At 39.1% G+C, this 26676-nt stretch overlaps 1 protein-coding gene across 1 annotated transcript in view; it reads left to right on the forward strand.

Moving 5' to 3' along the window:
- The window catches only part of ntng2b (netrin g2b), a 65259-nt gene that overhangs the window by 36246 nt on the left and 2337 nt on the right, over positions 1–26676 (forward strand). The window contains exons 4-7 of the mRNA XM_060891458.1: positions 2216–2388; positions 3311–3340; positions 23542–23709; positions 25406–25540. Coding sequence (XP_060747441.1) covers positions 2216–2388; positions 3311–3340; positions 23542–23709; positions 25406–25540 — 506 coding nt within the window. The remainder of the gene's footprint in view (positions 1–2215; positions 2389–3310; positions 3341–23541; positions 23710–25405; positions 25541–26676) is intronic.

Consider the following 26676-nt stretch of genomic DNA (forward strand, 5'->3'; position numbering starts at 1 on the left):
CTGCCCTTTACCGATCCAGCCACGAGCCCATCCATCTGGCCCATCAAGACTCACTCTCATTTCATCAGTCCATAAAACCTTAGAAAAATCAGTCTTCAGATATTTCTTGGCCCAGTCTTGACGTTTCAGCTTGTGTGTCTTGTTCAGTGGTGGTCGTTTTTCAGCCTTTCTTACCTTGGCCATGTCTCTGAGTATTGCACACCTTGTGCTTTTGGGCACTCCAGTGATGTTGCAGCTCTGAAATATGGCAAAACTGGTGGCAAGTGGCATCTTGGCAGCTGCACGCTTGACTTTTTTCAGTTCATGGGCAGTTATTTTGCGCCTTGGTTTTTCCACACGCTTCTTGCGACCCTGTTGACTATTTTGAATGAAACGCTTGATTGTTCGATGATCACACTTCAGAAGCTTGGCAATTTTAAGAGTGCTGCATCCCTCTGCAAGATATCTCACTATTTTTGACTTTTCGGAGCCTGTCAAGTCCTTCTTTTGACCCATTTTGCCAAAGGAAAGGAAGTTGCCTAATAATTATGCACACCTGATATAGGGTGTAGATGTCATTAGACCACACCCCTTCTCATTACAGAGATGCACATCACCTAATATGCTTAATTGGTTGTAGGCTTTCGAGCCTATACAGCTTGGAGTAAGACAACATGCATAAAGAGGATGATGTGGTCAAAATACTCATTTGCCTAATAATTCTGCACTCCCTGTAGTGTTGCTGACTTCACCCAAGAGAGAACTGAGTTGCACCTGAGAATGGATTATGTTTCTCCATGCCTAGTGTGCAGGTCAGTGAGAGGATGTGTGTGTCTTAGTGAGGGGTTAAGAATATAATATTAATGTGTTTTAATGTATGCACAACTTTGTATATATCTTTGCGAGGGGTTAATAAGAATTGTGTGTATGTTAGTGAAAGGTTAAAGAGATGACAATAATGTGTGTGTGTGTGTGTGTGTGTGTGTGTGTGTGTGTGTGTGTGTGTGTGTGTGCCAGATGGTCAGGGCTGGTTTTGCTGACCCAACTGCCCTCTATGCCCAATGAAGCTCATGTTCTAATATCAGCAGGAGCCTGGCACTGCCCTCAGGAGAAGTGCCCTACAGAGTCCCCTACAGAGTGACCAACATAGAGCACTCCAGCATTTCACACAGACAGAAGCTATTATTAGAACACAGATATAGAGACAAATTAGAGCAAAGATCATATAACACTGGATTCTGGTTCAAAAATATTCTGAAATATAATCACATCTATAAATAAGGGCCCTTTATGGGAAAAGCAGTTTTGAGTTTATGACAATTCTATAGACAGACAAACAGACAGAGGGAAAGAGAAGGATGATCGCTGGTCAGAGGTGCAGGACTACACTGTGAATATTTGATGCTGATAGATGTGTGGTCAATTTTGCAGAACAAACCAGAATGTAGGGGAGCAGTACACACACACAAACACACACACACACACACACACACACACACACACACACACACAAACACACACACACCAACAACCCCACACACACACACACACACACACACACACACACTCACACACACACACACACACACACACACACACACACACACACACACACACACACACACATACACACACACACACACACACACACACACACACACGACTGCTCATGTGGAAAAGTGTCATTTAAAACAGGCCTACTTGGTCTTACATGGAGCCTTTTTTTCCACAGTATAACCAATTGGCAGCTGCACACCTGAGCTCTCTCTCTCTCTAACTCTCAAACACACACATACCGTACGTGCACACACACACATACACACACAGATACGTGTCATTTCTAAATTCCATCAGCCATGCTTTGGTGGGATTGAAGTGCAGCTTTAAAAAAATATTTATGTATTTATAGGTTTCCAAATTAAATCATTGCTGCCAGCACACACACTTAACCTTATTCCCCTTGTTATTGTGTGTGTGTGTGTGTGTGTATGTGTGGGAGACAGAGAAAAGAGAGTTTTAGAGGAGCCATTAAGAGTTGGCAGGAAGGTTCTTGCTGTGTAATAACGTGTGTGTAAAGACAGCAGCCCAAAGCGGCTGCTCAGCACACACACACACGCACACATGCACACACACGCTCACACAAGCACGCACACACATACAGGTATAAAAACAAACGTTCCAGGTATAAAAATGTATTGTGCATATGTCTGATTTTTCTCTGTGTGTTTCTCTGCAGGTGTAAGTGTAACCTGCATGCATCACTGTGTGCGTTGGTGGACGGAACACTGCAGTGTATGTGTGAGCACAACACCACAGGCCAGGACTGCCAGCGCTGCAAAAAAGGCTTCAAAGCCAAAATCTGGAAAGCAGGATCATACCTGCCAACTCCAATTGGCACACCTAACACATGTGAGTAACACACACTCATAGTAACTCGCACTGATTTCAGTTTACTCACATTATTCTCGCTGAAATCAGTTTTATGTATCAGTACACTACACACACACACACACTCTCTCTCTCTCTCTCCTGCACACTGTACACACAAATATACACTCTCTCTTACTCCTGCACACTACACATACAAACACACACTATCTCACGGTCACACACTCTACACACTCTCTCTTTCACTCCTGCACACTACACACAAAAATACACTCTATCTCTCACTCCTTCACACTATACAAACACACACTCACAGTAACTCGCACTGATTTTAGTTTTTATAACTTTTAGTTTTATAGATTTTAGCTTTTTGTAAATATTTTATTTACAATCACTCCTGCACACTACACACACAAACACATTCTCGCACTCCTGCACACTACACACAAACACACACTCTCTCTGACACCCCTGCACCCTACACACACACAAACACACTCTCTCTCACACTCCTGCACACTACTTACAAACACACACTATCTCACTGTCACACACTACAGACACACACACTTTCTCTCTCCCTCACTCCCACACACTACACGCACATACACACACTCTGACTCTCACTCGTCCAGACTATATGCACACACTCTCTCACTCTCATTCCTGCACACTATACATATAAACACACATACACACTCTTACTCTCTCACTCTCGCACAATTCACCTGCACACACACAAATACACACTCACTCACTCCTGCACACTTTGCACGGACACATGCACACAGGCACGCACACATATCCAGCAAACTTCACACACCCACCGGCTCCCTTTCCCTTTCAAACAGACACACACACACACACACACACACACACACACAGACACCTCGTTCTACCCTGAATAACTGTTAATAGCCTCCTCCTCTTTTTCTTCTGTCAGGTGCTCAGGCTGGTACTTCATCTGGGTCCAGTAAGTAAAGCAGTTCTTTAGCTTAGACTGGACTTTCCCATTGTACTTCTTCTGTCTCATTCCTCTTTTCCTATCCGCACTACCTCACTTTCTCTTTTTATTTATTGTTCAAAGTTTTTTCTCTGTTCTCATTTTCTCTGTTCATTGCTTAATAGACCATCTGTCTCGTGCATTTCAGCCGCAGCAGCTCAGGAGCACAGAGTGCAGTTTAGAGAATGTGCATGAGAAAGAAGAACAAGACACAGACAGGGTTTAAAAAAAACACAGACAGATAGGACAAGAATATTGTGTGGAACATGAGGGAGACGGAAAGGAAGGAAATAGCAGGATGGGGTCGATAACAGAGGGGAGAAACACAAGGAAAATGATTAGTGATTCTTGAGGAACATCTCTCTCTCTCTCTCTCTCTCTCTCTCACTCACACACACACACACACACACACACACACACACACTCACATACATACACACACAGAGATGGGGAGTGTGTTCCTTTGGGATATAATCAAGTTCCATATCATGATTTTAGCACTAATCGTTGAACTCTATAGAACTATAAAAGTTCTTAAAGATTATGCTTTGATACTGATTTGCGTTTTTAATATTCTAAAATATTTAAAATAGTATTTTAAAATTCGTTCTATAATCTAAAAAAAAACACCATCTCTTATCTGATGCAACTCCACAAGGAGGCTACCATGACAAACACTATGACTACCACCTCCATTACTACACCCAATTTATCTGTTATAAGCACTGCGGCTGAGCTAAAGCCTTGTGTATTAGCGTAGATACACTCAATGAAAGAAAACTCTGTGTTTTTGTGTGTGTGTGTGTGTGTGTGTGTGTGTGTGTGTGTGTGTGTGTGTGTGTGTGTGTGTGAGATCACCTCTAACCTTTGTATCTAGGAAGAAAGAAATTCTTAGGCTGGATGAGGAAACTGAATAAAATTGCTGGGGGAATATTTGACAGGTGCTGAATGAGTATAAAGTGTAGATGATAAAGCAGGCATTACACACATGATGGATTTATAATAACCCAAATAAGGGTGGACGTTGTTATATACTGGTGGAAACACGGGGTGGATGCAAGTGCAGGTGGAGTAAGTTTTAATAAACACTAAAGAAACAGTCTAAATTGAAAACTGGGAAAAACAAGCAAACGCCAAGTAATCAGCAAACAGATTATCATAGGCTAGGACAAAAACACAGAAAACAAGAAACAGACGCATGGGCGATATCAAAAGAACTAAACAACACTAAGAGGTTACAACACTAATACTTTACATTAAGGATGCGACACATGAGGGATTAAATACATGGACAATTCAAAGGGGAAACACAGAACAGATCAGGACACAATCAGGGAACAGATAATGGCAGGACGGGACGGAGACAAGACGTGAATCATTACAAGCTCACGTGGCAAAGTAAATAAAAAGGAACAAAGTGGAACATAAAGAAAAAAAGGGTGTGTTAATTTACATATACCATAGCAATTGGTCAACAATTATAGATTTGAATGTATTATATTATATTGGGGCAGTTGTGGCTCAAGTAGTTAAAGCTCTTGGTCGTTGATTAGAAGGTCAAGGTTTGAGCCCCAGCACTGCCACACTGCCACTGTTGGGCAATTTAGCAAGACCCTTAACCCTATCTGCTCCAGGGGCACTGAATCATAGCTGCCCCTGTGCTTCGACCCCAACCTCCACAGTCGGGATATGCAAAGACACGAATTCCACTGTGCTGTAATGTATATGTGGCGATAATAAAGGCTTCTATTTCATCATTAATGAACTGTTTATAATTATCACTTACACCTACTATCAGAGCTGTGCTGATATAGAAAAGTAAACCCTATTGTGGTAGATTTTTTTTTTTTATTTAATTGGAGAAAACGAATGACATTTTTTATAACGTTGTTTTTAATGGTTAGACTCAACGCCACTAAATGAATACTTTGCTGTTCATTTTGACATAAGTACTCATTACAAGTATTTATACAAGAATCTACTTCAGTTTTAAAGAAATTAAGCCTGTGAAATGCATTTCTAAATAACGAAGCTGAACACAATGAATGGTTTCATCAGTTGTGTAAGGACAAGATGATGATAAACACTGCATCGTATAATTTTCTTAATGCATTGCTAATCCAGTTGTTAATTTTATTTCTTTTTGGTGGATATGAAACACAAAGAACTAAAAGTGTCTAACAGTCGTCTTTCACTGATACTGACCTGAGCCAAAAAAAATGGACTGGCAGCTGGTATTTCCTGTATACTATGAAATTGTTGTACAGTTAAAGTAGTTTGACCGACACTGATTCACGCACAAATGAACAGATGTATGCACAGCAGTGTTGTAATGTAACGGAGTACAAATACTTCGTTACTGTACTTAAGTAGAAATGTCATGTATCTGTACTTTACTTCACTATTTAAATTTGTCAACTTTCACTTTTACTCCACTACATTTTCTAGATAAAATGTATACTTTTACTCCGATATATTTCCACTAAGCATCTTCGTTACACGTTACTACAAAATAAAATCAGAAGAAATGTGTGCGACTGCAATAAGGGAGGTTTGGCAAATCACTGCTCCTAGATTGAATTACGCTCCGTACGCTCTACGGAGAAGCACAGACATGCACAGCGTGCACGCGCAGTCAGAGCTGGAGGCATTTATCTATAACGTTAATCGGCTGAAAGCCGCAAACACGGCAACCAAAAGCAGAGAAATTTCACTATTCTCATTACCAGAGTTTATAGCACAAACAAAGTATTAATGCAAACAATCCATTCAATACTAAATACAAATAACATTTACTGATTTGGTCTTTGTCTTGTGAATATTTTTTTATTAATGACTGCATTCATTGGACACACTGTTTGTAGAGAATGCACACATACATGAACTGATTTGATTCAAGACTGGCATGCATAAAATTTTGGTGTCCACTTTTGCCATTTTAAATAATACCATAACTTTTGGCTTACTATGTAGTCATATAATATATAATATAAAACTCTTTTTGTTTTAAATTCTCACTGAGGGCTAAAACCCCTAAAGATGAAATCCTAGAACTGCCCCTGCTCTTATACCTACCGAAAATCACTGAAATTTTACTTTTTACTTTTACTTCAAATACTTAAGTACATTAAATATCAGAAAATGACTTTTGATACTTAAGTACAGTATATATCAGATACTTTAAGACTTTTACTTGAGTAATATTCTAAAAGGTAACTTTCACTTCTACCAAAGTCTTTTTCTAGTACGATACTTGTAGTTTTACTCAAGTATTGCTTTCTAGTACTTTATACAACACTGATGCACAGAATAATGTCTATCAACTCATTTTACCACAGGAGCATCACATGTTTTTAACAAAGCTATCAAAACCTTTAAGGTTTTGTAACTGTTCTGCTTTAAAGCCCTTGTCTCATTATAAATAAACACATGGTGTTCATCAGTGTAAATTCTGTAATAGCGTATACCATGTAGCAGAATAATGAAACAAATCTGTATGTGTGTGTGAGAGAGAAAGAAAATGATTTAAACCCATAAATCATCCTCTTCCTTTTCCCCTAAGGTTTAAAGCAGGGATTCTGAGTTCCAGTCCTCAGCCCCAGTGCTCTGCACAGTTTTTAGCTCTTCTTGCTCACAGCACACCTGCTCCAGCTCAGCAGCTAATGATCACCGGCCCTGTGTGAGTGCCAGCAGGTGTGTTGTGCGAAGGGAAAGCTCGAAACTGAGTATGGAGTGCAGTGCAGTGCAGTGAAGTGAGATCCACATGACTGGAGCACAGAGTCCCTGCTCTAAAAGTCTGTGGTGTTGTGCAATGACTAATGAGCAAACACACAAAAAACACACCAAACACACAGTGTTGTGCAATGACTAATGAGCAGAGCGTAGTGAATGTAGTACACAGAGCGTAAGTGATGTGCCTTCTAACGCGCTTCCAAGAGAGTATACTCTGAACCGATGTGTTACTTAACTACTACTGTTCCTTTTTACTCTAACACAGATACTGATTCTCTGGACTTCACTAAAGGTGAGACAAGTCTGACCTTTAGAGGCTCCCTGTAGTGCTGTAGCAAAGCTGTAGAAACGCTTGGTCTTGTAAGTAATTAATATGAATAAAAAAGATTTTAATAGGTATGTAAGAAGGTAATATCATTCTTAACCATCCCCATGTACAAATGTATGTTAGAGAGCAGACATTTGCTAAGTGAGATTAATTCTAAAATATAAAACAATATATTTACACTGCAAGACCTAGACTTACTGGCCACATTATTAGGAACACCATACTAATACCGAATAGGTGTAATGAACGCGGACGCAGGATAAAAGGGACCCAGATGCAGGATAGACAAAACACAAACGGGGTTTAATAACCAAAAGACACAAAACATAACACAAACCAACAACAAGACAAAACAACAGTAGATCCCACGCTGCACCAGGCAACGCGGCTTAACTAAATACTACTAACAATCAAGACACGTGAGGGACAGGTGTGCAGACGGAGGAGCAGACGAAGGCAGGGCAGACGTGACAGAACGTAAACAACAGGTTCTGGCCAACATTCTGGCCCATAGTGATATGATCACATCACATAATTGCTGCAGATTTGACATGTTGCACATTCATGTTGCTTTTAGCAAACCCTAGTGGTGACTGGATTGCGGAAGCCGCTAAAGTACGCTGAACTCGTCGGTTTGAGACATGTGCTTTTGTGACATGGTGCATTGTCATGCTGGATGCAGACAGTAAAATGGGGGTAAATTGTAGCCGTAAAGGGATTTACTCCCAGAAGCTGTGGCACTAGCTGATGCTTAATGGTCCATTATGTTCCAAGAAATCATTCCAAAACCATTACACCAGCCTGAAATTTTGGCATAAGGCAGTTTTTTCATGCTGTTGACAACAAATTCTGCCCCTTCTGTCAACTGCTCAGATTAGGTGACATTTTTCTAATCTTCAACAGTCCAGTATCAGTGAGCCTGTTGCCACTGTAACCTCTGATTCCTGTTCCTGGGTGACAGCAGAGGCAGCTAATGTAGCCTTTTACTGCTGTAGAAAGTCAACCTAAAGGTTGTGTTTTCTGAGATGCTTTCAGCATTCAGAATGGCTATCTGTGTTACTAAAGCCTATCAGCTTGACCCAGTCTTGCCATTCTTATCAGAAAGGCATTCCTGCCGAGACCAGCAATTAATGAAATGCTTAAACCAACCTGTCTGCTACTAACAACTATGCCATTGTCACAGTCACTGAGATCACAATTCTGATGTGAACATTATCTGAAGCGTTTGACCTGAATCCACATGAATGTACAGTCCATCCTGAAAGTATTCACATCGCTTTACTTTTTCCATATTTTGTTACAGCGTTATTCCAAAATGGATTAAATTCATAATTTTACCCCATAATGACAACATGAAAGAAGTTTGTTTGAAATCTTTGCCAATTTATTATAAATAAAAAACATACATATTCACAGCAGATCATCCTGTTTCCACTGATCATCCGTGAGATGTTTCTACAACTTGATTGGTAAATTCAGTGTGGTAAATTCACTTGATTGGACATGATCTGGAAAGGCAAAAACCTGTCTATATAAGATCCCACAGTTAACAGTGAATGTCAGAGCACAAACCAAGCCATGAACTCTAAGGAATTGTCTGTAGACCTCCGAGATAGGATTGTATCGAGGCACAGATCTGGGGAAGGGTACAGAAAAAAATTCTTCAGCATTGATGGTCCCATTGAGCACAGTGGCCTCCATCATCCATAAATGGAAGAAGTTTGGAAGCACCAGAACTCGTCCTAGACCGGGCCGCCCAGCCAAACAGAGGACGTTAGTCAGGGAGGTGACCAAGAACCTAATGGTCACTCTGACAGAGCTCTATCATTTCTCTGTGAGAACCTTCCAGTAGAGCAATCATCTACTGCACTCCACCAATCAGGCCTGCATGGTAGTGTGGTCAGGTGGAAGCCTAGTAAAAGGCACTTGGTGGCCCACATGGAGTTTGCTAAAAGGCACCTAAAACCAGAAACAAAATTCTCTGGTCTGAAAGAAAGACTGAAATCTGTGAACTGAATAGCAAGTGTCATGTCTGAAGGAAACCAGACACTGCTCATCACCTGGCCAATGCCATCCCTACAGTGAAGCATGGTGGTGGCAGCATCATGCTGTGGGGGTGTTCTTAAGCAGCGGGGACTGGGAGACTAGTCAGGATAGAGGGAAAGATAAATGCAGCAATGTACAGAGACATACTTGATTAAAAACTTGCTCCAAAGCACTTTGGACCGCAGACTGGTCAAAGGTTCATCTTCCAAAAGGACAATGATCCTAAGTACACAGCCAAGATAACAAAGGCATGGCTACGGGACAACTCTGTGAATGCCCTGAGTGACCCAGCCAGAGCCCAGACTTGAAACTGTTTGAACATCTCTAGAGAGATCTGAACATGGCTGTACTCAAAATGACTATAGGCTGTAATTGCTGCCAAAGGTGCTTCAACAAAGTATCGAGCAAAAGCTGTTAATACTTATCTACATGTAATTTATTTTTTATTTGTAATAAATTTGCAAAGATTTCAAACAAACTGCTTTCACATAGTCATATATAGGGTATTGTTTGTAGTATTTTGAAGAAAATAATTAATTAAATCCATTTTGAAATAACGTTGTAACATAACAAAATGTGGAAAAAGTGAAGCACTGTGAATACTTTGCATTTGCACTGTATGCATTGTGTTACTGCAACATGATTACTTGTTTGGATAATTATAAGAGGCTGCATTAGGCCATAATGCATACTTCCTCACACACATTCTGTAATAACCTTGCACACACAACTATACTCACACATACAGTACACACACACACACTACCATACCCTTGCACACATACAACTATAAAACTATGTCTTACATTCACTGCCATTCTGTTCGCTACTGTTCGAGAGTATGATTGTATCCGTGCGAGGGTATGAAAGTGTGTGTGAGAGTATAGTTGTATGTGTGCAAGGGTACGATAGTGTGTGTGAGAGTATAGTTGTATGCGTGCGAGGGTATGATAGTGTGTGTGTGAGAGTATAGTTGTATGTGTGCAAGGGTATGGTAGTGTGTGTGAGAGTATAGTTGTATGTGAGCAAGGGTATGATAGTGTGTGTGAGAGTATAGTTGTATGTGTGCAAGGGTATGATAGTGTGTGTGAGAGTATAGTTGTATGTGTGCAAGGGTATGGTAGTGTGTGTGCGTGAGTATAGTTGTATGTGTGCGAGGGTATGATAGTTTGTGTGAGAGTATAGTTGTATGCGTGCGAGGGTATGGTAGTGTGTGTGAGAGTATAGTTGTATGCGTGCGAGGGTATGGTAGTGTGTGTGAGAGTATAGTTGTATGCGTGCGAGGGTATGGTAGTGTGTGTGTGAGAGTATAGTTGTATGTGTGCAAGGGTATGGTAGTGTGTGTGAGAGTATAGTTGTACTGTATGTGTGCAAGGGTATGATAGTGTGTGTGAGAGTATAGTTGTATGCGTGCAAGGGTATGATAGTGTGTGTGAGAGTATAGTTGTATGCGTGCAAGGGTATGATAGTGTGTGTGAGAGTATAGTTGTATGCGTGCAAGGGTATGATAGTGTGTGTGAGAGTATAGTTGTATGCGTGCAAGGGTATGATAGTGTGTGTGAGAGTATAGTTGTATGCGTGCAAGGGTATGGTAGTGTGTGCGTGAGTATAGTTGTATGTGTGTGAGGTTATTATATAATGTGTATGAGGAAGTATGTATTATGCCCTAAACAGCCTCTCATAGATAACTGCAACATTTATTGTCCCTAATAAAGTGGCCGGTGTGTGTATACTATGTAGTATTATACCCCTGAGTAAACACATAGTGTAGTATTGTACCTTGCTATATTGTGATGATAAGAAATGTCTGGTATAATGTAATTTATATTGTAATGGAAGGACCTCACATTGACTGATCGTTTCAAGAATATTATGTTTTGTCTTTGGCCTAAATCTCAGAGAAAGGCTGCGTAGATTCATGTTGAACAGGAAAGAATAAAAAATGTTTACACCGTAAAGTCTTGCGACATCCATAGAGGAGCAAACAACAGGGATTTCTGTTTATTGTTGCTTGCCTTTAATCTTGGGAATGGAAAACCTGCTTACATAGTGAAAAACAAATCAAAGCCTCTTATACCAGGGTGTGTTTCCCAAGAGCAAAGAGGTGGATACTCTAGCTGAGAGCACCAATTTTAATGCAAATGTGCCTTAATTTCATAGCACTAAATGTATAGGAATTTCCCCAAGCACATACACACTCACCCTCACAAAAGCTTACAGTACTGAAAGACAATGTCTCTCTAGCAATGGCTCCCTAACGTAAATCAGACAGATGCTTATTGATGAAAATCAGTATTTGTTCATTTGTTTAACAGACAAAGCTAGCTGTTAGTAAATAGCACAGACAGTATCTTACTACTACAGGCATACTTCCAGAAATGTGTAATTTTTCCAGGAAAAATGTAATTTTTCCAGGAACCTTAGGTATTTTTGCACCAGGGAAACCTGGTATGTTTTAGTCTCTGAACTATTATCCAGCAATTTTTTTTCCTACTTTAGGAATAAAGCAAATATTTATTATATTTAGCAGATCCTATGCCATCTCAATCGGGAAGTACCAAAAGTGGATCTAGCGAAAAAAATAAAGTGCTGTCAATGTGCAAGCATCACATAACTCCTAACGAGAGATTACTGATTTTTGGGTATATCAGACATGTAGTAACATTTCCAGGAAAATCAGATGCAGTGCTGTTGGATCTCGTAAATTTTGCTGAATCGGCAGAACACGATTGAAGGCACTGTGCAGGTGATTATTGTTGCCCTGTCCAGCTGGTTCAAACATAGTGACATAAAAGGGTAGTGGTGGCTTACTGGTTAAGGCTCTGGGTTACTGCTCAGAAGGTCAGGGGTTCAAGCTGCCACTGTTGAGCCCTAGAGCAAGGCCTGTCACCCTCTGTGCTCCAGTGGTGCTGTATCATGACTGACCCTGTGCTCTGATCCCTACTTCCTAACAAGCTGGGATATGTGAAGAAAAAGAATCTCACTGTGCTGAGGTACATATATATATATATATATATATATATATATATATATATATATATATATATATATATGTATAGGCTTCAGGGTAACATTGAGACACTCAGCTGGAACATTCTCCCTCAGGAGAGTTCTGGTACTGTGTAATTCGTGAAAAGCTCTGGAGTGTGTCTATAGAGTGTGTCTGAAATATATCAAATATTCCCTACATTGTCAGGATTTGAAAGTGCAGAGTCACTCCATCTGACTGATTTTTTTTTTTGCAGCATACATTTATTTCCTCGTTGCATGTATACCATTATCACGTGCATCAGTTCTGGTGCAGCGGACATAAAAAAAAAAACCACAAAAAGGAAGAGAGGGATCACTTTTCTTTAGATAAGTAAGACATAAAAATTTATGGGCAATGCTGTTAAAGAGATAATAAAATAATCAACACACAGGCTGGTGTGATATTGTCTAGTGTGCTGTTACCTATCCAAAGTTCTGAAGTTCTCAAAGATCTCAATGACATTTCAGAAATGAACTATTACAAAGTGCTGACACTAGAGACTCCTTCTGCTAATGTGAAATTAAACATCTGCAAGCTGCACTACAAATATTTATATTTTACTATTTACTATTTACTATACTATTTTATTTTATTAGGTTTAGATGTGCCAAATAATGTGGAGCATCCTGCATGCAAGACTCGATTAGAAAGTGTATTAGAACAAGCAGATTAATATCAACCTTGCATTTGCCTTGCGGACAGAACTAGCAGAGCTGCTGTTTAAGAAAACGATTCAATGTCTTCTGGCTAATCAGGTTCAACAATTCAGCAGTGTTATCATTATTTATAAATCAATCAATTTTATGTCATCGCATCGTTATTTTAACTGAGGTAGTAGTACTGAATCTGACTTTCTGTTCTTTCTGAATTATTTCACTGAGCATTCACTGAGAGAATTTTGGGCTTGACAAACATCAGCGTGTGTCGATGTCTCTGCAAAGTGATGACACACTTCTGCATTCAGAGTGCATCTCAAAGCACTGGTTCAAAACAACCTTTGTAGTTATCGAACTGCTGCCTTTCTAAGACAATTAGACATTAGACAGCATAGTCAACAAGACACCAAGGCAGCTGACTTCTGCTTCAGTCATATACACAGAGCGATTGCAGTTGTCCTCTGCAGAGAATTGTGGGTAGACTCGTGCAGTGAGGAATATTAGTGCACACTTATGGAGCTAATTGATAAAACAGCACTCGCATATCGAATGAAGCTGGGAGAGCTGGGAGTTTTCATTTATGAAAGTGCACAGTAGACTATAAACCCTGCATAATCACACAAACAACACACAGGCACACACAAATTGAAAAACAATGATAAATGAGTAGTTCATAGAGCCAAATGAATCAAATATAATGCTGTATGAGGCGGACAGGCTAAAGAGGAGCCATGATGGAGGGAAATAAAAAATGGAGAAGCAAGACAGACCATCAAAAATCCTTCAAAAAAAAAAAAAATCGTGTTATTGCAAGTGTGAGCAGGGCAAGGTTTAAATAGAAGGAAAAGAGTGTAGAGTTTGTGACCTAATTCATTGACTGACATTGATTTGCAGTGCCAGACACAGGGAATTCAAAGCCTTCCTGGTTTGTCTGGGTTTAATTTCACCTAAAAACTTTAGCAATAAGCATTAGATTAGCTGTATTTTCGCCTCTTAGCAGTGACTGTGAGAGGTTAAAAGCATTCATTAGTCCCTGCTTTTGGAGTCAAGTACTAACATGCACACGTGTTTAATTTGCTATTTGTATTGTAACTGCTGGACCTGAATAATAAACTAGTGTCCAGTGTGTACCAAGGTGAAAGCAAATTAAAAGAAATATTAAAAATGCATTCTAAACAAAACTAATCTTTATTTGGCAAAACGGGCAAATTAAACGAGTGAGTAGTCTCTTTCTGTGTAAATTAGACAGAACTCATTGTAGAAGAAATTTGCATGTACAATTGAGTAGGAAGCCCAGCTAGGCAAACTAGTGAGGGAAAAGTATCCTAGCAAATGCAGCCTACTTCCCATCATCCCTTGCTCTACCACGACACCTGTATGCTGCTCAGAATGCTCTGATGAATAGAAAAACCAAAGTAAGATGCTGAGAGAGCGATAAAATGAGAAATAAAATGTTTGTACGGTTTTGCTGAGTCGGCAAGTGCAGTGGCTGAGAGGACAGAAATTATTACAAAGTGTCCCAGGAATAGGACTGAAAGAGTGTATTGTGGGAAATAAGGTAACATTTTCAGGTGTGTTACCTTTAAAAACCTATAAAAGCTTTATTAAAAAAGTGCGAGTGCAGTTATTTTGGTCAATGCTAACGCAAAGATGAGAATGAACATCTGGTATCAGATTTGATATCATTCAGATAAATGAAAAATGCATTAGTACATAGACTGTACACCCAGTCAATTGTAGCTATAATTTCCTTTAAGCAAATGCTTTTAATCAGCGCCTTTATTTACCATCTGATGATCATAAATAAATTAAGCACATTCATCTTTTATATATAAAGATAAGTGATAAGCTAACAATAGAAATGATAAGTAATAATAATATATTTTACTGAAACCAAGTCATCTGTGTCTGCTATTATCTCAAAGTCAACTGCGGCTCAGAAGCCCTGCCCACTTTTAGCACTCTGGTACCGAGATCGGTCCAGTGTTCTCATAATTCAAGATCTACATACTGTACTAGGTACAGCGGGGTTCAAAAGTTTGGGCACCCCAGGTAAAAATTTGTATTTTTTTGTTTTTTGTTATTTTGAAAGTGTAAATGATGGAAATAAAATCTAACTTTTTTTGACATATAAGAATGTCTAATCTGTAATTTGATTAATCTGTAAATCTTTTCTTGGCTTCTTTATGCACATTAATACAAATTTTCACCTGGGGTGCCCAAACCTTCGAGCCCCACTGTATGCTGAAACATTATGGTTTATAATAAAGAAGTCTTTTTTTCTAGTTTGGTGCACTATTTAAAACAGAAGTATATCGTTTTATACTATGTTTATATGTTTTAGTTTTAGTATAAAACTATATATAAACCATTTGTGAACTATTTGCTGATTATGCCAAAACTGATTCTAGATCTGCATTTTCATTTTGTGAGAATCTTTTTTATTAACTATATACAATTTTCTCCCCATATTCACATTTGTAATTAAGCACAGTAATGTAAGATGAGTAAGAATTTAGTTGTTGTTTATTGGTTGTTTGGTGCATATGGAGGAAGGAATGTGTTGGTTTTTTAGTATTAGTTTGTTTGATAGAGTTCTGTGCTGCTTTTTTTTTTGTTGTTGTTGTGATCATTTTTTCGCTGTGGATGTTTGGTGGTTTTGGTGTTGTCACATTTAGTTTTTTGTGTGTGTGTTTTTGTAATGTTAGCCATCTCTCAACCACCACAACTACGCACAGTTTAATAAATCCAAACATAAAAATAGATGTTTAAAAACATAAAATGAAATCTGTGTGTTACTATGTAAGGTGATGCAGTGCACAAAGAATATAATCTCTATTTGGGGGGTGGGGGTGGGAGGGGGGGTGTTTGTGGTGAAAGAGAAAAAAAAGATATTTGAAACAATTTTGTAATAACTATTTTACTTTGCAAAATTGAGGTTATGCGTTATCATGAATAACACACTGCCTCTCATATTCTGTTGCTTAAATAGTTGTAGTGTAGTCATATTAGTTCTAGTTTGGTGCATAGAAAGTAAAACTAATCACTTTGCTAGTGTGTACCAGAGAGCACATGTAAAGCAGATAATCCTAATTGTCTAGAGAACAAAATTGTGCTTGTGTGATGTTTGACAAAAAGGGTACCTTCATGATCCTTGTCATTATTATCATCTGTGCATTGCCTTTATGCCTCTCCCACATCTCCTTCAGAGGATTCCGGAGCAATCGCGGGGCCTTTGGGAAAATATGGAGAGAAAGGAATAAAGGAAGGTAAGAGTGTCAAAATGAAAAGAGAGTGACAGCAAGACGAAAGGTATCCGTTCACTTTCTGTGTCAAAAAATAAGCAGCAATAGCAGACTTGTCAGACACAGTTGCATTGCAATATTTATAGATGTCAGTGAGCAAGTACCTTTACCCTCATTTTATTAATTCTGTGTTACCTTGCCATCACTAGGGCTCAGCACACAACCACATTTTAACAACACTTGAACAGTTAATTCATATGTTGTAATAATGTTTATCATTAGAAAACAATAGGGCAATATAGACAGGGCTGTCTTAGGTCATGAGCAGGGCCCAACGTGGTATTTTTAGTGGGTGTGTGCAATATATATGTAAAATAAGATTAACATAATTAACATATGGTCAATTAACATAACATAATGGAGTCTGATTTTTAATACAGTCTTATATAATTAATGAAATTAGAATATCTGGTATTGCTGTTGAAAAAAATGTATACCCTTATATTTATATATAAGTCTTGCTGTTTAGGTACCAAACTTTAAAAATTGTTACCAAAATCCTTTTTAATCCAATAAATGAAAATGCAGGTATGAGCTTGTCCACAAAGAGGACTATGTAACTAAGAGTGAGGACCTCTGCCAGGTCATATATATTTTCCCCTAGTATTTCTTTAACTTAATCATGTGTAAGTTGAAGACGAAAAAGGCCATTATGATTAAATAAGAAGCAAGCTGAGCCGCAGAGCAACCTATTTAGAAGCTGGCTGCTGATACTGCTCTGGTTTCCTTCTACCTTTTTTAATGGCACATTAATAATAATTTTTAAACAGCTAAATGTTGTCTCATAACATATACGAAGTGACAGATTTTACGTAGGAAATTTAAGACGTATAAAACCTTCATCCTTGCATGATATGGCCGTTCATGTTCGGTGTGCTCACTTTCAGTGCTATGTTAGTGCTTGATTACTAAAAGGCAGCAATTTTTTAATCTCCAAAAAGAATTTAGTGATTTCTTTTGAATTTATCATTAGGTATTTCACCTCAACATGTATTTCATACTTAATGTTTGTTGTTAACCTTTTAGCTGATGCATAAAAAGTACTGGTTGGGAGAACCCCCCTGCCACTCACCCATTGAGAAGGCCCTAGACATAGCAAAGCTATATTAAACATTTTAATCCTAAATCCAGTCACGTGGGGTATTGAACATAATTGAGTCCGGTTTTGCTAAAACATTATACCATGAATATCTGGAGACTGAAATCCAAATTTCCTTTATCAGAACATAAAAGAAAAGAAAGAAAGGATCATTTTGGTGGGAAAGAGGAAGGAATGGAGGAAGAAGAAGAGTTGGAGAGAAAGACAAGTGAGAGAAACCTGTCTGAAGAAGAGAAAAGTAGAAAAGCTGAACGTGAGGAACTAAAGGAGAAAGATGAAAGGCATGGAAGAGAAAGATTTTATGGGAAAAATCATGGGAGCAAACATCACTATGAAATTGAGGAAGAGACTAAACGAGAGAGAGAGCAAGAGACAAAAGGGTTTGTTGGAGTGCATGGGGAAAAACTTCACTCTGAGGCAAAGGGCGAAAGAGTAAGATCTTCTGAAAAAGAACATGAGAGAAGAGATTATTCTGAAAGTGAGAATGAAACAAAGAGGCTCTCTATTAAAGAGCATGGGAAAGGACATCACTCTAAAGCAGAGGAAGAAAGAGAAATACCAGAAGAGAAAGATAATGGGAGAAGACATTACTTTGAAACAAAGGAAGAAAGAGAAAACCCCTCTTTTTTAAAAGTGCACGGGAGTGGCCATCACTTACAAAGAAATAACGAGATGAAGGGACCCTTCAAAAAAGAGAGCAGGTGGGGATATCACTCTGAGGAAGGAGAAATGAAAGAGAGGTCCACTGAAAAAGAACATGGGGGAAGACATCATACAGAAGGTGAGGAAGGAAGACAGAGGCCTTCTGTAAAAGGGCATGGAGGAAGGGATCATTCTGAAAGGGAGGAGGAAAGACAGGGGTCAACTGAAAAGGGACATGGTAGAAAACATTACTCCAAGGGAGAGGAAGAGAGAGAGAAGCCATCTGCTGGAAGACATCAATCTGAAGATGAGCAAATTAAGGAGAGCTTAGCTGAAATTATGCATGGGAGAAGACCTCACTCTGAAAGTGAAGATGAAATGAAGAGGCACTCTGAAAAAGAAGAAGGAGGAGAAAGAGATTATGAAAAACAGCATGGAAGAAGAAATCACTCTGAAGGAAATGAAGAAATAGAGCTTCACTCACATCACGCTGAAGGAGAGGACAAGACAAGAATGTACTCTGGAAAAGACTATGGCGAAAGATATCATTCTGAAGAAGAGGAACAAAGAGAACGGTCTTTTGAAAAAGTGCATGATACAAGACATCACTTTGAGGGAGAGAAAGGGAGAGAAATGTTGTCTGAAAAAGAGCACTGGGGAAGACACCACAAAGAAGAAGAAAGAAAAGAGGAAGAAGAGCATGAGGGAAGACATCACTCTGTAAAAGAAGAAGAAGAAGAAGAAAGAGAACCTGAGAGGAAACATCACTTTGAAAGAACAGACATGACAATGAGGTTCTCTGAGGAGTTCCACAGGGCAGGACATCACGCTGAAGATGATGTATCCTCTGAAAAAGAGGATGCTAGTAAATATCGCTCAGAACACTGGGGAAGACATCACTCTGTAGAAGAGAAAGAAAAAGTGATACCAAGCCATCACTCTGAGGGTGAAGAAATGCGGGGGATGTACGCTAAACGAGAACATGGGAGACATCACTCTGAACATGAAGAAGAAGATGATGAAAAAAACCTGTTTAAAACAGAGCATGGGGGAGGACATCACTCTGAAGTAGAAAAAAAACTACAAAGACTTTCTGAAAAAGGCCATGATGGAAGACATCTCTTTGAAGGAGAGGAAGAAAGAGAAGAATACTTTGAAAAAGATCATGGAAGAAGACATCACTCTGAAGAAGCCATGCCAGGGAGGACATCTAAAAAAGAAAATGGGGCAACACATCACTCTGAAAGAGAGGAGGATATAGAGAGTCCCACTGAAAAAGAATATGGGACAAGACATCATTCTGAGCATTGGCGAAGACATCACTCTGAAGGAGAGGAGGAAAGAGAGAGCCCACTTGAAAAAGAGCATGGGACAAGACATCACTCTGAAGGAGAAGATGACAGAGAGAGACACTCTAATGAAGAGCACTCAAGTAGACATCACTCAGAACAAGAGAAAGTAAAACAGATAGCATCTGGAAAAGGCCATGGGGAAAGACATCACTCTGAGGATGAAGAAACAAGGGAGATATACACTAAAAGAGAACATGGGAGATATCAATCAGCAGCAGAAGAAGAAAAAGAGGAAGAAGACAGCTTGTTTAAAAAAGACCATGGAGGAATACATCACTCTGAAGTAGACCGAAAAAGGGCCAGACACTCTGAAGAAGACCATGGGGAAAGGCATTACACTGGAAGGCAAGACAAGACAGACAGGTCCTCTGAAAATCATCATAGGGGAAGGCAACACTCTGAAGAAGACATGACAGAGAAGTCTTCTGCAAATCCCCATGGAGAAAGACATGACCCTGAAGAAGACAAAACAGTGACATCCTCTGCAATTTACCATGCGGGAAAACATCACTCTGAAGAAGACATGACAAGGAGGTCACCTGCAAATCACCATGGGGGGAGACATCACTCTGAAGAAGACATGACAGAGAGGTCCTCTGTATATCACCATGGGGGGAGACATCACTCTGAAGAAGACCAGACAGAGAGGTCCTCTGTATATCACCATGGGGGGAGACATCACTCTGAAGAAGACCAGACAGAGAGGTCATCTGCAAATCACCATGGAGGAAGATATCACTCTGAAGAAGACATGACAGGGAGGTCCTCTGCAAATCACCATGGAGGAAGACATCACCCTGAAGAAGACATGACAGGGAGGTCCTCTGCAAATCACCATGGAGGAAGACATCACCCTGAAGAAGACATGACAGGGAGGTCCTCTGCAAATCACCATGGAGGAAGACATCACCCTGAAGAAGACATGACAGAGAGGTCATCTGCAAATCACCATGGGGGAAGACATCACACTAAAGAAGACAAGACAGAGAGGTCCTCTTCAAATCACTATTGGGGAAGACATCACTCTGAAGAAGACAAGACAGAGAGGTCCTCTGCAAATCACCATGCGGGAAGACATCACTCTGAAGAAGACAAGACAGAGAGGTCCTCTGCAAATCACCATGCGGGAAGACATCACTCTGAAGAAGACAAGACAGAGAGGTCCTCTGCAAATCACCATGGGGAAAGACATCACTCTGAAGAAGACCAGACAGAGAGGTCCTCTGCAAATCACCATGCGGGAAGACATCACTCTGAAGAAGACAAAACAGAGAGGTCCTCTGCAAATCACCATGGGGAAAGACATCACTCTGAAGAAGACCAGACAGAGAGGTCCTCTGCAAATCACCATGGGGAAAGACATCACTCTGAAGAAGACAAGACAGAGAGGTCCTCTGCAAATCACCATGGGGAAAGACATCACTCTGAAGAAGACAAGACAGAGAGGTCCTCTGCAAATCACCATGCGGGAAGACATCACTCTGAAGAAGACAAGACAGAGAGGTCCTCTGCAAATCACCATGGGGAAAGATATCATTCTGAAGAAGACAGGGAAGTAGAAGAAGAGAGCCTGTTTGAAAATGAGCATGGAGGAAGACATCGCTTTGAAATTCAAGACAAGAATGTAAGGTCCTCTACAAAAGTCCATCTGAGGAACCATCATGCTGAAGAGGGAGAGAGCCTGTTTGAAAAAGAGCATAGGGCAAGTCATCACTCTAAATGGGCAGAAGAGAAGAAAAGACCATCTGAAAAAGAGCATAATAGAGCAATCAAAAGGGAGGACAAAGATCATGAGAACAAGAAAGGTAACGTAAGACCACACAGAGATAGTGTAAGTGTAGAGATGTGTAACCTTCATTTATTAGTATTAGGGAAACTAGAGTTTAGTGTGTGTGTAAACTTCAGTGTGAATTAAAAGAATTTTTATCTCTAAAGCTCTTCTGAAGCTTCTGCTATCTGGAGGAACTCAGCCTAAGAGGCTAAAGGGAGTGATATATGATGACTTTAAAGGTGAGAAAGAATGGGTGGATGGATGGATGCATGGATGGGTTGATTATATGTGTGGGTGGGTGGATGTGTCGGGTGAGTGAATCTTTAGATGGATGGATGGATGGATTGATAGATGAATGGATAGATTAGTTGGTAAGGTGAGTGGGTGACTGTTCAGATGAATGGATGGGTAGGTGCTTGGTTTGGGTGGGTGGATGGATGGATGGATGGATGGATAGATAGATGGATGAATAGAAAGTTGCTTAGATGTATAGATACAGATAACCCAGAAATAAGATCCTGTACCTAACCAAACTGAATATCTGGGGGGGGAAATCATCCCTCACACACAGTTTTACATCAGCCACTGTTATCAGTTGCACCAACAAGTCTGACTGTGAGCTATAAGTAGATATAAATTTTAAGCCATTGCATCTTAGGTAGCACACAAACTGTTACAGTAGCTGTAGATGGGTTATAGTACTAGAGGTAGAACATTGCTTTATAATGCATATAGCTACAAAAGCTACATTTTGGGTACTTACTAATTCATGTTAGAGTCGCACTATGGCAAAATAATAATTTTTATTTACTATAAATAATATATATAAAAATACTTTATGAATTTATATGTTTTCATTTTTGTTTGCTGCATTTATTGCGCATAACAAATTGGTCATTGTCATCAAATTGAAGGTTTGTGTAATGGCATTATATTAAAAGTGGATTGTTTCCAGGACCTTTTAGGTATAGGAAGTCTTTTAACACCAAGCAGCATTTTTCCATCATCCCACATGCAACATTCAAAAACTAGATGGGCCAAGACTTAGTAATAGGACTATTCCACATTTTCATGGATCCCACATGAATCTGTGTGCAGAGAAATTTAACCATACAAAACAATATACTCTACCTAAACTATATAATGTTATTGCATCCTTTGAACATTGGTTTCCTTTCAATATATTCATTTTCTATTGTTTAAACATACAAAAGTGCTGTTTAATAATGTATTCACAGTATCTATAATGTGGGGATTAGTAAAAAAAAAACCTTTATACGTGTGATTTTGAGGTGCCCAGGTGGTCCAGTGGCAGGATCCCACGCTCTCATTGCCGTGGTTCAGGTTTGATTCCCAGGCAGGGGGCTAACCCAGCCACTGAAGAGTTAAATTTCAGTGCCGGTCCCAAGCCCTGATAAAAATGGGAGGGTTGCGTCAGGAAGGGCATCCGGCGTAAAACCCGTGCTAAATCTAATATGCGGACAACGAGATCCACATGATCCAGGGAGCAGACGAAAGAAGAACAACATTATTACAACATTAATATCATTGGTCCAGGATGGCTTGCATCAGAGGGAGTGGTGATGAAATATAAAATAGAAATTTTAATATAATCTGTTTGTGCAATAGTTTTTAGCCTATACACTATTTATACAATATATTGTACAGTACACACACGCGCGCACACACACATACACATTCTACTGTATGCTCTCTCTCTCATGCACACACACACGTCAGACTTGCCAATAGAGCTAACATTAGAGATTTAATCTAGTCAGCAGATTCAAAACTGTGAATCAGGAATCAATTGCCTCTTTTAGCGAGTCCCTTAGTTTTCCCCCATCAAAGAGAATAAGAGAGTGGAACAAGTGAAGATGAAGAGAGAGGAGAGATCAAGTCTTAAGCTTTTAACTAAAGCTTGAAAAGCACTTTCATTATATGCTCCAAAAAGCTGAAACACACACACACACACACACACACACACTGAGTGAGTAAGGCTCTCCGTAGTTTAAATAAAATATTGCATTGTCAGCACACTTTCCTCTCAATATTAAACTTACTCACATTTTCCTATTTCTTGTTCGTTTTGTTTCACTTTCACCTTCCCATCTAGCCCTAATTTGCAAATTCATTTTGCTCCTACTTTATACCTTATGCTGGTCATCTCAGTTCAACTCTTTATTTTCTCTTTCTCTCTTCTTCTCAGACTGTGAATGTCATGGCCACTCCAACCGCTGCAGTTACATAGACTACCTGAACATTGTCACGTGTGTGAGCTGTAAGCATAACACACGTGGCCAAAACTGTCAACACTGCCGCATGGGCTTCTATAGGAATTTCTCCGTTGAACTGGACGACGAGAGTGTGTGTGCGGGTGCGTACACTGCAATCTGAGATAAGGTTTATGTTTAAAAGGCCTCAAGAGGCCAATGATAATATTCTCTATATATTTTACTTTATAACCTTGCCTATATCTACATAAGCATATATTCAGCATGTTATATTCTTATAGTCTTCAGCATACATATGTAAATTTACATTTACGGCATTTAGCAGACACCCTTATCCAGAGTGACTTACATTTTTTATTTTCAATTTATACAACTGAGCAATTGAGGGTTAAGGGCCTTGCTCAGGGGCCCAGCAGTGGCGGCTTGATGGACCTGGGATTCAAACTCATGACCCTCCGATCAGTAATCCAATGCCTTAACCACTAGGCTACCACATCCCCCTACACATATATCCTTATTTATAATACCTACTGCACTTCCTGTACATCAGACATCCATTCCCCTGTACATATCACCAACATACCTGTATATTCTTATTAACAAAAGAATCAGCTTTGTCATAGAGAGAAGGAAAACTACAGACAGGCAGTGGCAGGAATGAATAATAGAAGAAAGGAATCAAGGGGAAAACAGAAAAAGAATGAACAATAAAAAATAAAAAAAAGGAAAAATTGCAAGATATTAGTGATAAATACCCAGAAATATCTGTGAAGTATTTCAAGAATGTCTCCATTCATTAAAACATGTGTGGGACATTGACCAAGCCATTTGGCATAACCAGATAATTGTCATAGTAGATAAGTCTTGTATTCATCATCATCCTGGAAATGAAATGAAGCAAATTTTAGGAAAGAGCACAGAATAAAGAGCATTTAGACCAGAGACAAATGGATTATATTCATGTTAAAAGGGCTTTTGTCAAAAGGGCTTTTTGGCATGCACGGTTCAGATGTCCGAATTCCACAGAGAAGGCAGCTAACAGAAAACCTACAAAACATTTATTGAACTTTCACAGCAGGGAAGGTGCAGAAAAACCTGCAGAGCATAGGACTTAATTTTATAGGAGCTTTTTTTTTTTTTTTTAGAATACAGACAGTCTTCCCTTTCACAAACACACACACACACACAGACTACAGAGCATTCGAATAGACCGAGTGTATCACGGCTATGATTCTAAACACAGCAACGCTGAACAAAAAAGGTAGAAAAGTGTTAATAACAAACCAGAAACAAATGCCTGAAAAATGTAATCTAGTCTAGGAAGCTTTGAGAAAAATCTCACATTAACATCTCATCTCCTCTAAAGGGGGACAAAAATGTATATCGGTACTTATGTTGAATAGATAACAGCTTTAAACTATACAGTTGATATTAACGATTTATTGAAATCATTACTGAAAAAACAACAACTCTTGCAAACAGAATACTAGCCACAAATTATCAGAATAGAAAGCAAGAGAGAGAGAAAGAGAGAGAGGGAGAGAGAGAGAGAGGTTTCTTTAAGTAAGCTTGTACATATGGTATACACAGATGTGGAGAACAGGAAATGAATGTAGATTTTTTTTATATAACACTTTTTTTATATATATATATATATATATATATATATATATATATATATATATATATATATATATATATTGATGAAAGCCTTTCCTGAACTTCTTTCTAGGCAGCACTGATGTTGGATTACAGTTAGACCATTATGGGATTTTGTTGTACATAACAATCAGATCAGGCTGTTTGATTTTTTTGCTGTTGTATTTGGTCTCTCTCTAGAGTGCGGCTGTAACCAGATGGGTTCACTACATGATCGCTGTAACGGGACTGGATTCTGCCAGTGTAAAGAAGGAGCCACAGGCACCAAGTGTGATGAATGTTTGCCAGGTTACTATTGGAAGCAGGGCTGTCATCGTGAGTACAACACACACACACAAACACACACACATGCATACACACATGCAATAATGAATGAGCTAATAATGAGCTATGCCTTAACCTCAGTAACCAAAAGAAAACCTTTGGGATCTTTATAATGACTGTTGCTGTCAATTATATCAGCCATAATAATTAATGAAAAAGTTTCTTCTTACTCATTTTAAATTTACAGATTACAAATTAATTATAGGATCAGAAGCACTATGTAGTGCAAGAATATTTAAAGTTTGTTATTCCCCCTAGAATTTTGCCCCTTATTCTGTGCAGACTCCATTATGGACCTGTATTAAACTGCACTGTAGCCCCTATATAGGCCATGCAACTTTTAAACGCTCAACTCCCTCCTTAATAACGTCAAAAGTTTTTTTTTTAGATAGAAGTGTCTACGTGTAGCAGTTTGCGATGTGGAGATTTATGAATTCACAGAAGCTTTTGTTTATAGGTTAATGATTAAATTTGTTCCCAATTCCCTAGCCGTCTTAAGAAACTGCATCTATGAGATCAAATGGGTTTTAAGCTAGAACTGCTTACTGCCGGCGAAAGAAGAGACTACGACGATTCCTGTGTGGATTCACTTATGAAGCATAGTGCAACATATTTCTTTTTTATTAGCTATTTGAGAGTGATGCTTTTTCAGCAACTTTTCTGTACTATTCTTTTCCGTCAACTCAACTGAACAACTAACATTTAATTATTACCTCGCTGTCTCTTTCTCTCCTTTCATGTCACGTTTTACTCAAGTAATAATGATCAAATCTCTAACAATGGAAACATGCAACATTGCAACTAAAACTCTTAAGGCTGAATTTTTGACCTCAGACTAAGAAAAATCAAAGAAAATGCCATTTAGAAATCTCCTTGAATCAACGTGGCTATACAACGTGATTACACGTAGAATCAGCAGTAAACAAAGTAGCGCTGCATTACTTTAACTTTATAGAGTGATCTTTGTTTGAGTTCTACTCTGTCTACTCTACTCTGTCTTCTTCACTTGTTTACTTGTTTCTTCTCAAAATCTTCTACAAACCCAAACCATTCTTCCATTAAACCACAATAATTGGACTATATCTGGACCAAGGACATAAAGTACTGTTCTCTGATTAAGTCTGGCA

This window comes from Tachysurus vachellii, chromosome 17 (assembly GCF_030014155.1).
Source record: "Tachysurus vachellii isolate PV-2020 chromosome 17, HZAU_Pvac_v1, whole genome shotgun sequence".
In the NCBI taxonomy this organism is placed as follows: domain Eukaryota; kingdom Metazoa; phylum Chordata; class Actinopteri; order Siluriformes; family Bagridae; genus Tachysurus; species Tachysurus vachellii.